Raw genomic sequence first — 14,690 nt, 5'->3', positions numbered from 1 at the left:
CTCGTGAGTGCCTCCTGTAAGGGCCTCATTCTGAGTCTGCAGTGCGGGATGAGGAGTATGCAGGAAGACATCATCCCTAGGAGTGAGGTGTAAGTCCGAACTTTCAGGTGCGTCCTTGCCGCCACAGCCGTGGCCAGGGATAAGATCTTGTCCGTCCTCTCCTTCGAGGGGAAGGCTCTTGTGGACTCCGTGTCTAAGATGGCCCCTAGGAAGGTGATTTTCGTTGTGGGGACCATGCAGGATTTTTTGAGATTGAGCGTCAATCCCAGGCTCTGAAAGAGATTGGTGCAGGCGTTGGAGGATGTGACTGCGTCTGCAGGCGAGGGTGCTTTCACCAGCCAGTCGTCTAGGTAGGGGAAGACTTGGTGGCCCAATTGACGTAGGAAGGCTGCCACTGGCGCAAGGCACTTCGTGAAGATACGTGGCGCGGACTTGAGGCCGAATGGCAGGACCTTGAACTGATAGTGACGGCCCGCCACCTCGAATCTTAGGAATTTCCGGTGACTTCTGAGGATGGGGATGTGGTAGTAGGCATCCTGGAGATCTAAGGATGTCATGAAATCTCCTCTTTCTAGAATGCCCAGAATTTCTTGAATTGTCACCATCCTGAACGATTGGCTCCGTAGGAAGGTGTTGAGCGCCCGGAGATCCAGGATGGGCCTCCACTTGTTCTCTTTTTGCTGTACCAGAAAGAAGTGGGAGTAGAATCCCTTCCCTTTTGAGGATGCCAGCACTCTTTCGATTGCCCCTTTCTGTAGCATTGTCGAAAGTTCCTTTATAAGCTGGCGCGGGTGTTTGTGCGTCCGCCTGCGTGGGGGAGTATTGGGAGGGGTGGAGGTGAATTCGAGAGAATGGCCGAATCGAATAATTTGAAGAACCCACCGGTCCGTGGTGAGGTATTGCCAATTGGTGAGGAAATGGGTCAGCTTTCCTCCAATTTGAAAGGATGGAGAGGGTGGTTGGACTGGCTGGAGTAATCGGTCACTGGCGGCCGCCAGCGCCCCTCTTGGTATTTTTACCTCTGTAGCTAGATCTTCCGAACGAAGATTGGCGGCCTTGTTGCTGTTTGTTTTGGTATTGGCCTTTGTGATTGTATGAAAACGAGGACCTGTTCTGATAGGAGCCTCGATAGGAGGACTGACCTCTTGCTCTGTTGCCCCGAAAGGACTGGTTTCTGGACTGCAGAGTACCCAGTGCCCTTGCCGTGTCCGTGTCCTTTTTAATGGCCTGCAGTGCCTCGTCGATTTTTTCTCCAAAAAGGTGTTGTCCGTCGAAGGGCATGTCCAGCACCTTTGATTGTACTTCCTGGCGGAATGATGTCGCTCTTAGCCATCCTTGGCGTCGTAGGACAGCAGCCCCCGCCAGTTGACGGAAGCCTGTCATGGCTGCGTCGATAGCACAGTCAATCAGTTCCGCTGCTGAAGACTGACCTTCCATTAGTAGCGCCTTCACCTCACCCTGGACTGCGTCAGGCAGTTCCTGTACATAAGGGGCGATGTCCTCCCAGAGCTGGCGATTGTAACGCCCCAACAAGGCAATGGAGTTTGCTACCTTGATGGTCATGGCCGATGTGGATGAGAAACGTTTCCCAATCGTGTCAAGTTTCCTGCCCTCCTTGTCCGGGGGGCGGACAGTGGTGAGGAAGGATTGCGGGAGTGTTTCTGGGCTGCCTGTGTCACCACTGAGTCTGGTTTGGGGTGACCATTGAGGCAAGCCGCTGCCGTAAGTGGTGCTCTGTATTTCTTGTCTAGGCGTGGAACAACCGCCTGTACAGAAGCAGGTGTTAGCATTAATTTCTTTCCTTGTTCCCACAGAAATTCAATAATTAGAATAGTTTTTGCTGATTTGTGAGTCTGCTCCTTAAAATCCAGTAAGAAACAGTCCGTTTCTGTCGATTCCACCGTCATATGGAATCTTTTCGCTGCTCTCTCCACAAGCTTGTGGAAGCCGGCAATGTCCACAGGTGGGGAGTCCGCATGACGCGGTTGTGGTGAAGCGGGGGATGACGCAACATATTCATCCTCTTCATCGTGGTCAGAGTGATCCTGGTCCGAGTGGTCAGAGTGTACCACCTGGACCTCCCCGTCCTCTAGTTCCTCCTCCTCCTCATCATCATCGTCCGAAGAGACCACCACCTGAGGTTGTACGTCATGGTGGGTTTGAGGGTGATGCTGAGATTGTTTCGGGGCGGACACCTGAGCTTGGATGTTAGGTGCCTGATCCCCCTTGTCCTGAGGCGCATGAACGTTAGGGGTATGACCGCCTCTGTTTGACTCTGGAAAGCGTTGCTTGTAATCCTGTACAAGGAACCTTAAGTCATCAACAAGGGTTGCAGGCAAGCATATCATGGGGGTGACTTCCGTGCGGACACTAGTATGGATAGAGTGCTCCTGATAGGTGAAGTCGTCCTGCTCCTCGTCAGTGCTTTGGCTTTTAATGTGCAGGTCCGAGACCGAAGTTGCGGGATCCAGGTGGTCATCCTCTTCGGATTCTTCGCTTTGGAAGATTTCCTGAGGTGGTTGCTTCTCCACTTTGCTTGGAGACGTCGTTTCTGGGGTAATTTGTGGTTTGGTAGGCTTTGTAGACTGCACAACCGAGCCTGTCGTCGTCGAGGGAACCGTCGACGGCGGTAGCATGAGGGTCGATACTTCCACCAGTTTCGATTGTTTCCATGACTCTGGCATTGTCCCCTTCGACGACGAGCCCTCCGTCGACGGTGTCGTCGTCGAGTCCCTCGTCGACGGAGTCTTCGTCGACGGTGTCGTCGTCGAGTCCCTGGTCGACGGAGTCTTCGTCGACGGGGCCGTCGCTGACGACGAGCCCCTCGCCGACGGAGTCGTCGACGAGGTCCTCGTCGACGGTGGAGTCGATGATGGGTTCTTGGTCGTCGACGACTGTGAAGTCGTCGTCGTCTTCGTCGACGGTGCTTTCGTAGACGACGTCCTCGTCGTCTATTCTCTCGTCGACACCTTGGTCGTCGACGGTGGGATGTTGGATAACTGCTTCGACGACGATGGGTTCGTCGACGATGGCGTCGTCGACGGTGTAGTCTTCGTCGTCAAGGTCTTTGTCGTCGATGACGATTTTAGGCTAATAATTGAAGAAACAGGTCTACCTGAAGATGAGGAGGACGTAGTCGTCGTCGTCGACGCTGAAGGCGACGAAGCCGATGTGGTAGACACTGTGGTCGTGACTGAGGTAGTCCTCTGAGCTTGTCTAGAGGACGGAGCAGGTTTCTTAAAGGTTTTATCCTCCTTAGCAGACACTGAAGATGTCGCAGATCTTGCCTCTGAAGACTTTTTGTGAGTTTTCGCAGGAGGAGTGTCTGAGGGGCCCCGGGAAGATACCCTAGGCCTCTTTTGAGAGACTGCTGATGCCCTGGAAGCACTACTCACGGAGGAGTCCAGGTGGTCTCTGTCCTTAAGCCTGTCCAGCCATATAAGAAGGCGACCTTCCCTGTCTCTCACAGTCTTTTTAGGAAAAGACCTACAGATCTTGCATTTGTCTGAGACATGGTCCGGGTAAAGGCAATACAAGCACAGGTCGTGCTGATCATCCACATGAATCCTCTTCTTGCTACAGGAAGAGCATGCCCTGAACAGGGCTTTCTTCTTCGAGTCAGACATGGAAAAAGCAGTTGAAAGAACACACTTACTGCCAAGACAGTGTAGTGAAGTCTTCTTTGAAGAGTTGAGGGTTTAGAGAACACTTTCAAGAAAGTTTGATGAATATTGAAGAATCCTGAGGAGAGCTCAGGCTGGAGACTCCCTAGCACAACGTGCGGTAGAAAATCTGAGGGACTGAGGCTCCTCCCAGGAAGGTTCTAGAGGGAGGTCGGAGCTGATTGGCTGACTGTGAGAGTTTGGTCCTTTTTACATAAGGACAAGGAAAGGCTACTAAGGGGAGGCCCTTAGACCCTTTTTCTCTATGTATGTCTATGGACATTACTTTTGTATTTACCGGAGGCTCCCGTCTCGACGACGGGGAATGATTCAGGCATGTGAATCTATGAAAGACACCCCTAATACTGGATAATAGTACATGCTCTACCTTACCCATACACTGCACCCTGCCCAGGGGGGTACCTTGAGCCTTCCATAGGGGTGACTGATGTGCAGAGACAGGGAAGGGCCAGGCCCAGCCAGTGGGGACACTGGCTAGGTGGACATGGCAGTCCACTGACTGCACACAGGCACTGCGCTGGCAGGCCTGAGACACCATTTTAGGGCTACTTATGTGGGTGGCGCAATCTGCGCTGCAGGCCCACTAGTAGCATCTGTCATCACCAGCCCTGGCACACACAGTGCACTTTACTAGGGACTTCATGGTGATACAAATATGCCAATCAGGTATTCCCAATCAATATGACAATTTACATAGGGAGCACTTACACTCTGGCACTGATCAGCAGTGGCAGTGTGTCCAAAGCATCTAAACCAGCAAAAACGAAATCCAGCACAGCATCAAAAATACAGGAGGCAGAGGCAAAAAGATGGGGGAAAACCACGCCAAGGGTGTCAGGTCTAACAATAACCAAACACATGTACAAATGATTGTGATTTGCCTCGCAGTAAAATAACTACAAAGCAAAGGAGCACTGAATACATCTGTGTTTTTACAGTGTTTCGCATACAGGAAGGAGATATTGCATCACAATGGTTGAACAGTAGTGAGGGAAGGAATGCTGAAATTAGGTTTCCTCGGTTAGCAGGAGGAGCAAAGAGTGGCAGATCAGATGCAAAGTGGTTGGTGGAGTGGGAACTCTTCACTGGAGGTTTGGTATCCAGTTGACTGCCGTATAAGGAGCTTCTGTTCGATTTCCGCTCATTGTGGAAAAGGAGGGGAACCTGATGGGTCTTGACTTTGATGACATTACAGGTCTTAGTTGAATACCTGGGGGATGCATGGTCCAGTTCCGTGCCCTCAGTTTACGGTATATCAGCTCAGCAATAGCGATGCTGCATTCCATGCATGCTCCACTGCAGGCTTGTCCTTGCTCACCAGGTATAGTGGGATGCCTAGACTCAGGCTACCAAAATGGCTCCTAAATATGGTACCCTCAAGTTAGGTGTAGCCATTACAGTACTTTTAGAAAGCTACGATTGCACCATTTCCACAGACCTGTGCCTAAGCTCTTGGCTCCACCCCTCTTACCAGTCAGCTGGGCAAACAAGGGGCTGTTAAGAGGATGGGTATTTGTAAAAGACTGAAACATACGACTAGAAGTCCAAGTTACCATAGAGTACACACACTCTTATTTTCAGCTTTCTTTTATTCCCAGATCATGGGCACAGATCTTAGAGCAAATGAACACTGAAACAGCAGAGGGGACAACAGAACATCTTGCGTCAGGTAAATGACAGTCTCAGAACTTAGTGGACAACTTGGATCACTGTTCTGGAAAGATGCGCCCAAACAACCATTTGCAAAGGGTGCGTGGAGCAGACATGGCGTAATATAAATCTTGATAGGTAAATGTTCCGAGATTTCTTCCCACCTGGTGCAGTCTGAAAATGGATTCCATCTGTGGGCTAACGCTGCAAAACCATTCATCTTGGGACAGTGGGACTTTATTACGCAACCTGTAAAAATCTATCCATGGTTAGGTTGCTGTTTAAGAAGCCCTACTGGAAGAGGCCATGTCAAGAGAACACTAAGTTTTTCTTGCAGCTAGGTTACAACTAACACCCACTGCCTTTCTGGTAGTATTCCATTGACGCAATTTCACTTTAGCAGTTTTCCCACTTGACATGCAAGTGAGTCAGTGCTTTACCGTACGGTTGCATCATAAGCACTGCACTAACACTATAAAAGACAAGGCTGCAGGACACAAGGAGCAGCCACTGGAACCTCGTTTATTTTGTCAAATTGTGTTTTATACCACTGTATCTCCTGTGCACCCTACTTGTAACAACTCTAAATCGCTCCAGTCTCTTTAGTTTGTGATCATTAACTGCCCAACTGTACCAGACCTGGTCTCATATGCAGAAGTACATTTGGAATAGGCCAAATGCGGCTAAATACCCAAGGCGCCATCCCCAACAGTTCATTACATTCCTCAATATCTGAGGCAGAGACGGCTGGTGAATGGGACCCAGACAGCCCAATTCCACCAAAACAAAGATGGTGGAATTCTACGTTTTGTGTTCACACCAGGTAGCCCACCTTAGGGGTGTAACTAGCCTGATGCGGAACACGCGTCCTGACTTGCTAGTTTTCCCACCTGTCCTCGTGCCAAATGGGCCAGAGGTCTTAGTCGCCCTGCTTGGAGGAGTAGACAACACCTCAAGCCAGAGCAGGGATTTTTTCTGCCCTCAGAGAGCACAGGCTCTCACCTGCAGGGTGTTAGAAACCGGAATGTGGTGGAAGGCTGGTCTACTCCAGTTAGCCAGTGCACTAGTAGTTGGTAGGTTCTCAGGGGGTGACCTCTAAGGTGTTGTCTTGGTGCATATATTATTAAATCCATCACTGGAATCAGTATGGGTTTATAAACTAGATACTTGATACTAAGCATCTCTTTAGTTTCAGTGAAGCCGTCATGTAGCTGGGGAACTCGTAATTACCGGTGTCCAGCACATGTACTTAAAATGGCTTCCCTGTTCACTTATAATATTTAAGAATTAACTTGCCCATCACAGGGGCATATCTGCTCATGCAGCTATGCCCACACATGTAGTATCTTCCACCCTGCCTTAGGGGTGTAAGGCCTGCTGTATGGGTGACTTACCTATACGGCATGCAGTGTATGTAGGCATTGCACACAGGGGGTGTGCATTGTCGTGTCTTCACTTTCCTCTGCACCATATCACACAGCCTGCAATGGCAGTCTGCATGAGTGTGCATAGGAGTCTCTTAGGGTGGCATAATACATGCTGGAGCCTTTAGAGGCCCTCTTTAGAACCCCATGCCCTAGGTACCTGGGATACCATTTACTAAGGACTTATAGGGGTGCTAAAGGCATAGCCAATTGGGGGAACAAATGTACAGTTTTAAGCAACAGGATCTGGCACTGCGGACCTGGATAGCACTTTGTAAAAATGTTATCAAATACCAGGCAAAATGTGGGGTGACCATGTCAAAAAGGGGCACTTTCCTATACTCCCCACCCATTTCCCAGTGTTACTGCTTTTTGTGGGGAGCCTGCATCACGGTCCTCCTATACTAGTGGAACAGCATAATTTAGAGCTACATCCTTCATTTATATGCAAAATATAGATTAGTGTATTCAACATATTAATCCCTGTGCCTTATATTTATCGAATATAGGAGGTGATCTTCTTTAAGGGAACCAAGAGTCACCTGTAAAACTTATTTAGCCGAGTTGCAACCATAGTACTCACATTAATATAACATGTATACTTTACTGAATAGAACGGTTTCATTGATTTGTGTTGATGTAGTTGTCTTACGCTTCACTTTGAATCTTGGGTTAATTTAAACTGTAACTATGCCAGAGTACATATTTAAAAGTGTTTCCAGTGTCTTATTTTTCTCACCACTGCAGGTGCATTATCGGACTCATTAACTCGAGGAAGGTTCTTGGTTTCATATTAGACTGATGATAGGCCAGGAAGACTTGACAACTGACATGGAGACATGATGGTGAGAAGAGAATCCGGTACCAGGCAGACCAGACGGGTGTTATAATCAAGGAAGAGCAGGTATGTGGAATATTGTGTGGGGCTGGGAAAATAGAGAGTCTACTGGCTCCAAAAGAGCTCTGTTGCGGGACTGGTAAAATTTGGTAGGAACTGGATAGTGGAAAGTGTATGGAAACATTGTGTTTTAATTTCTGTTCCACAGGTTAGTTTAGGCAGACCCTGTCCCGACTTCACAGAGGAAAAAAAACCTCTCTCTACTCTTCCAGCCCAGAGTTGCAAGGCTTTATGACTGAACGCTCTTACATTTCCTTTGATCCTTAAATGAGGTTCCTATGAGGCAGACACCTCCTTCCTTTTTCTCTTTTGTAGAATTCCCTAGTCACTTCTTTATTTAGAATAAGGAAGTTTCTCTTTGTGGTTAACCTTTTGTTATTTATATAATACTTTAATTTAGATTACTTGATCATTTCAATATAAATGCTGTAATGCTATTGTTCCTACTTTTTGCCAACTAAATTTACTTGTAATTTGACTAATTTGCTAATAAACCTTCATGGTTCGGGACATCCTTTGCAGTTTTTCTGGAGCAATATTGGTTTCACGGGCAACTGAAATGTGCTACTGAAAGCTCCGTTCACACACACACTTCAATTCGACAATCAAATGTCAATACGACTAGTGGGGGATTATGTATGACAACTTTACTAAGAGATTGAGATTCAAGGATCCCTGCTCCATCATTATAGCCTCATCATCTTGCATATCAAATTGCAAACTCCTTTTCTGAGCTGTTGTTTCCCTCTAGGTGTTTCTCCTATTGACCCTGAGGTAGCACAGGTAGTGGTATTTTTTTCCCTCTAAGACATTTAGTTTTTTCACTCAATCTTTTTATACCCAGTGTTTTTGAATTTTAATGAAGGGCAATGCTTCCTCGCAGATTTGCTTCTTAGGCATTACATCACCTTGCAAATGGTGCAAGCTGGCTAGCCGCAAAAGGCCTGAGAATAGTCTAACAAAATGTGTTTATACGTTACAGACTAACCTACCCAGTTAAATCGGAAGGAGCCACGTCCCAACATTTCTATCTGATGGATGTGAAAATCAACAACCTTACAGGTAAACCCAATTCCTGGATGCGTTCACCTAAATATTACCTTGTCATAGACGCCCTTCTTCAAGATCTTCTCAGGCTTGCTGCAGGGTTCAGGACTCTTTCTGCCAACAGTCTAAGTACAAAAAAAGAGAAAACCTTGTATGTGAATGCCACAGATTGACAATAAATATTGCAGAATGGTCTTGTGTTTAGTCAGTCCAGGCGTTCTGCACAGTTTTCCCAATTCTCAAAATACAAACAAAATGAAAATCACATCTATTTTAGAAATATTCAGACCTACGACGGTTAGGGCAGATAGTTTGGGTTTCATTTGCCCTGAGATGTAAACTTGAAAGCAGCACTGAAGAATGCACACAACTATGCTATCAATTCATTCCTTAAAAAACAAGCTAAACATAGGTTTGTTTTTATCTTTCTTTATCTTGCATTAGATGGTAAACATACTCTGTGCCCACTTAAACTACTGAAAATTCTCCTTTGAAAACAAGAATAGTTTAGCTACTCTCAATATACATCGCTACAACCCACAGGGAGTCATATGTTCAGCACTATACAGACCTCACTAAATGTTCTATGTCTTACCCACCCACAGACAAGGGTACTCGCTTGCATTGCAACGTAAAATACACTTTTACAAAGTTACACTGTAACATAAAATTAACTAGGAAATACAACTTAACCATTGTGTAAAACAGCAATATGGGGAAGTATGGCATCAGTGCCTACTTCCTCCCGCCCCACCCCCACCTAATTGGAGCTGTGGAGAGAAAGAACCAAGCCTCAACCGAAAAAAGGTAGGTAACAGAGAGACTTCTGCACAGACGCTATGGCAACTCCAGTGAGAGCAATTTAGACTAAGTGGCAAAGTCAAACATGATTTCACGCAGTCGGGTCTCTAGGGTAGACCTTGACTGAAGGACATTTTGACTATAGCAAGCTAGAACCTACCAAACAAAATTCAGTTGAATTGGAAGATAAAAGAGGCAATAATTTATCACACCGAGACCCGTTGTGGCTGGGGGTAGTTCAGCCACAAAACCTTAAACAGAACAACCTTGTGCCAAAATGGAGACTGCTAAAAGAGGGTGGTGTTAGGAGTGCCGCAGCAATGCCATCTTGAGCTGTGATGCAAGCAAGAAGAAAGGACAGTTAAGCCCCCATGTAGGACGTGCTGGGGTAGTCATTTATCTGGGTCACAGATTCTTTCAGGCACTTGGAAACATGGCTAGAGATCAGATCTCTACCAATAAGAAGGAAGTGGCAGCAATTATCGCCTTAGAAATATCAACCTACACTTCGAAACAGTACTAAACTGAACACATCTTGATCACACTGGTTGATTTCCAGGTGTCTAAATGAGGCGGTCAAGCTTAAGAATATGAAGTGTAACAGAATATTTTAGATTGCACGTAATTTTCAGAAAATCCGATCAGAAGAAACGAAAGCCAGGATAAGTGGAGTTTCTGTAACAAAAACAAACTATATTTACCACTGGTTAAATAAAAATGGTTCTGTTGTGTGACAACACCAATGATTTGCGAATGCTATTCAATGCAATTTACAAAAGAAAGGAACCTCCCTCTGACAAAACCAAAGTAAAATCAACTTCTTACAATGAATGAAAAGAAGACCTGTACTTGACTTGTTGTATGTTATATATTAGTCTGAATTAAATTCATTCAAAATGATTCTCTATACAATTAATACAATGACTGTCAACACAAATATTGAAATGCAAGAAAATGACAATAGTGAATAGTGATCATGTGATAAAAAAAACAGTATGTACAATAATGATGTATTCCAATACAATCAATACATACAAATATATACAAGTTTTATTTCCTGAAGGCCTTCGGCGCCAGTGTCTAAGGTTGCGGCGGGTCTTTTTCAATCAGCTGATTGTTTGCAGTCGTCATATGAGCAGTCGTGCCGTATCACCAAACAGCAATTCTTACAAGTCAAGTACAGGTCTTCTTTTCATTCATTGTAAGAACCTGATTTTACTTTGCATTGAAGAGCATTTGCAAATCATTGGTGACACCCGACAGAACCATTTTTATTTCACCATGGACTACCCAGGTTCTGAGGGACACAGGGTCATCCACGTTTTTCCTAATAATATTTACCACTGGTGGCATTTTCTGGGGTACAGGGGGCTCCCGACCAGGGTGACTGGAGTCTTCGCTTGTGTCACTATCGCTGTCACTCACGCTCGGTCTGAAAGATAAAGACAATTACCCATACAATGTTGTCTTTGACTACACATTAGGTCTAGAAGCAGGGCAGAGAGCATAGGAAATATACTAACATTTAGTTGAATTTTTTTCACTGAACCGTTAACAAAAGAGTCCATGACAAACATTGTTGATGGGGTGAAAAATTCAAGTGGGGTAGCCAATTATATCCTGGTTGTCATAGTCCCATTGCTGCACCATCCAAACAGAACAGTCCAGGAGATGGGAATTAACATCTTAAGACAAAGACCAGCTAAGCAGCATAAATATAAAAGTACAGTACAAACACTTGCTTCTGCAATTAGGCCACCATGATTGCACAGAGCCATTCTTTTCCTGATAATGTGCTGCATGTTGAATATCGCCATGAAATTGTTACATTCCTTTAGGTTGCCTGCGGAGCAGAGCTTGTTTTGGGAAACAAAAGCTGCTTCTCTGGCAGCCTTGGGGAAAGAGCAAATTCAATTGCTGGTAAACAATTTGTATTTGGGCTGCCTCCACCTACTCTATATCCAAACCTACCTGTGGAGATGAGAGCATTTCATGAGTTTATGAATTGCTACTCAGCTGCGAGCTACAATGGGCTAAATGCAGAGACAAAATTGCTAAGATGACCGGTTCCAACAATTCTGATTGGCACCCCAACCAATAGCAAAGGGTCTCTTTTGGATCATTCAGACTGGCAACCATTGAAAGTAGGTCAGCACCTTCATGTGCACGTGGTCACTGCCAAGATGGACAGCCCTGCAGTGGTACAAGACTTGCTGCAAGACACTGGAGCAATCTTTTCTAATTTAACCTTGTGAGATAAAGCTAATCTTCAAAATTACACATTCTTCTAGCAGCCTGTATCTATTTTTCTTGGGCATAAAAAAGCCTTCTTTCAGTTTTATGTAGGTTGTTTTGTTTTATATGGTTTGCTTTCAACACTTCATTACATTTTTGGGTTCTCTCAGAATGAGGATTGCCACTGCTTTGGCATTTATTGCTGAAGTACGGTTTCTGACAAAACCATTGGCGAACAATCTTAACACCCTGGTCACTTCTTTCTCAACACAGTCATTAAGATCCTTTCCGCTTTGTTGTGCTACCTTGTACTTCAACCAAAAGGTGGTACTGCTTTAGACAATTCAACCCTACTGATTAGGAGCCAGTGTAACTAAACTTATTTTAGAGAGTATATTAGATTACCTGTGCTTCTGTGTGACGAAGAATTAACTTTGTGAAGTTAAGGCTATATAAGTATTAAATGCATAAATATTAAGCAATCAATGCATTAAAACATTATTGAATTATTAAGAAAGCTAATATCAATTAGCAATTATATATATTTCCAAGAATTGATGTATTCATTGGTCCCTTTCACAAATCTGTAGCAATAAAAGATAGAAGGTATGAATAAAGCAAACTAGTTGTCCCTTACAGAAGAAATTAATTTACTTGTTCATTCATTTCATGGAGCAGTGGAGTCTAAGTAGCCAATCAACAATCTTTTCAGACAATATGTTGCTCTTCCTGCTCTATTAGATGTTTTGAAATATCTTCTAAAATTAAAATTTTGAATTTGAAAACACCAATCAGGCAATCACTTGCCTCTTCTCCAAGAAAATCTTTGTTCCTGAATATTTTCAACTCCAAGCAGTGGCGGTTTTACCATGGGGGCGTTTGGGCGCCGCCCCCCCTGTTTTCTCGCCGTGCGAGAAGAAGGCAGAAACAAATGGTAGTTATTTATTTATAACTACCATTTGTTTCTGCCTGCCCTTCTCGCACGGCGAGAACGCAGTCAGCAAACTTACTTCCTGTTTACGAGTCGAGCCTCAGCCAGGGCACGGGGGAGTGGCTTGGGGGAGTGGCTTGCCCACTGTTGTGAATACGGACTGTTTGGACAGCCTGAGAGGCAGTCCAAACAGACAGTATTAGCAACAGTGGGCAAGCCGCTCCCCCAAGCCTCCTCCCACTCTCCGTTCTGCAGCATGCAGACCAGGAGACATGACGTATTTAGGGCAGCCGGCCGAACCAATCAGCGCCGGCTGCCATGGAGGGGAGGGAGGCTGCCTGCAGCCTTCAGTGACGACACTGGTGACGAGGGATTCAAAAAAATCCAGGATGGCGCGCGGGAGTCTGCAGTCTCGGCCCTCGGGACAGGACTCGACTCGAGAGCCAGAGCGGGAAGCCAAGCCAAGCCAAGGTAAGTTTTTTTTACTTGTATTTTTATTATTATGAGGCAGTCAGTCTTTATATTTCAATTGTGCGTTTTATAATACTCGAAGCACTAGGTCTGAATGACGGGTGATTTCCATGGGGCGGATATCGGCGCTTAGTGTCCGAGACTGCTGATGTACAAACCGGGGTTTGACTGTTCTATGTGGGGCCAAGCAAAGAGCCTGGCTGCCGGAGACAGATAAAGTTCTCGGCTCGGGGTATCAATGTGGACACCCTGACTGTTGTAACACAAGGAATCCAATTATTTGTGATTCTGTGAATGGAAACATACTTCGTGGTGGTCGTTAAATAATAATGGTGTCAAAAGCCACGGGTTGAAAGAAAATGGACCAGCTGCCCTTTTTCCCCAACGAAGCGGGAATGTTTTGGAGCGGACAATAGCATATCTCTCAATTGCAGTACAGGAGAGAGAGAGATGGAGGCACACGCGCTCGCACCATGTTGTTGGATTAATAGAGCCCCGTTATGTCTTCATATAAACCCCTTATACTTCTATTTTGTTGTCTCTATACAACAAAGCCAGCACACACTGCCAGTTTCGCTGTCCACCATTTAGCCTCGCCAGCCATCACAGTACGCACGTTCACACAATCGCCCCACCACTTTCAAATGTCACCAGCCGCGACTGACTCCAAGTACTAATTGAACTTGGGTTGGAAAAAAAGACAACATCCAGATGGCTATTTCTTTATGTAAACAAACAGAATTGTCACAAGTCCAGCATGTCAAACACTGGACCCTTCCATGTTTAAAGATCTTCCTGCCATAAGCACAAACATCTTCCAGGGTGGGGTGGGTTGCAACTCAAAGGGCAGCATATTTGAAAAGCAAAGTGTGATTTGCAAACTATATGTCAAATGTGCTATATGCAGATACAAAACAGGACCTAGGACATAACTCTAATACATGTGATGGGCATGCTAAGTGGAATAAAGAGGGTTTCTTTGGACTTCTAGTGACACACTATAATATTTCATATGTGCTAAAAGCTCTGTAAAGCAGGGAAAGCAGCCTGAGACGTTTCAAGTTAAGCATTATAAAAGCCACTTCTACTACACGACTGTTGTAATCTCACCTGGATTCCCTGGTAATGGGATTGGGCTTCACTACAGTTTCTTCTCCAGAAGAGGAATCATCATCATCGGATTCCTGCGACTGCAGACGTTCAACCATTGATCGAAGTGGTCCTGTGAGTAAAGCATATGGGAAACGTCTTTGAAAGATCTTGCTTCAAAGTGGTATCCGACCATAACAGGAAAACAAGCTTTAGTTATGTTTTAACAGGGTGCTTACTACACCCTGCAGTGAAAATGCTCTCATGGAAAATGTAACAAATTACCCATTTCGGAGTTAAAAAAAAAAAAATTGTGCCCAACTGTAGGGGCTAACACAGAGGATAAAAAAGAGAATCGGAAAACGGTTGGGTCGACAGTCAAACACACCCACTATGGTTCTATGTTAAAATAACCACACTTATCACCTCATTCTCTATGCCCTTTCACCACACTCCTGTTC

At 45.4% G+C, this 14,690-nt stretch overlaps 1 protein-coding gene across 2 annotated transcripts in view; it reads right to left on the bottom strand.

Moving 5' to 3' along the window:
* The window catches only part of MLLT1 (MLLT1 super elongation complex subunit), a 235,100-nt gene that overhangs the window by 8,558 nt on the left and 211,852 nt on the right, over nt 1-14,690 (bottom strand). For both annotated transcript variants that reach the window (XM_086947224.1, XM_086947223.1), the window contains exons 8-10: nt 14,251-14,362; nt 10,845-10,935; nt 8,756-8,827 (exon numbers count right to left, since the gene is read on the bottom strand). In XM_086947224.1, coding sequence (XP_086803350.1) covers nt 8,756-8,827; nt 10,845-10,935; nt 14,251-14,362 — 275 coding nt within the window. The remainder of the gene's footprint in view (nt 1-8,755; nt 8,828-10,844; nt 10,936-14,250; nt 14,363-14,690) is intronic.

The sequence above is a fragment of the Lissotriton vulgaris genome, chromosome 12, assembly GCF_964263255.1.
Source record: "Lissotriton vulgaris chromosome 12, aLisVul1.2, whole genome shotgun sequence".
NCBI lineage: Eukaryota > Metazoa > Chordata > Amphibia > Caudata > Salamandridae > Lissotriton > Lissotriton vulgaris.
Note: the sequence above shows the minus strand (reverse complement) of the source record. Positions and strands in the feature narration are given on the sequence as shown.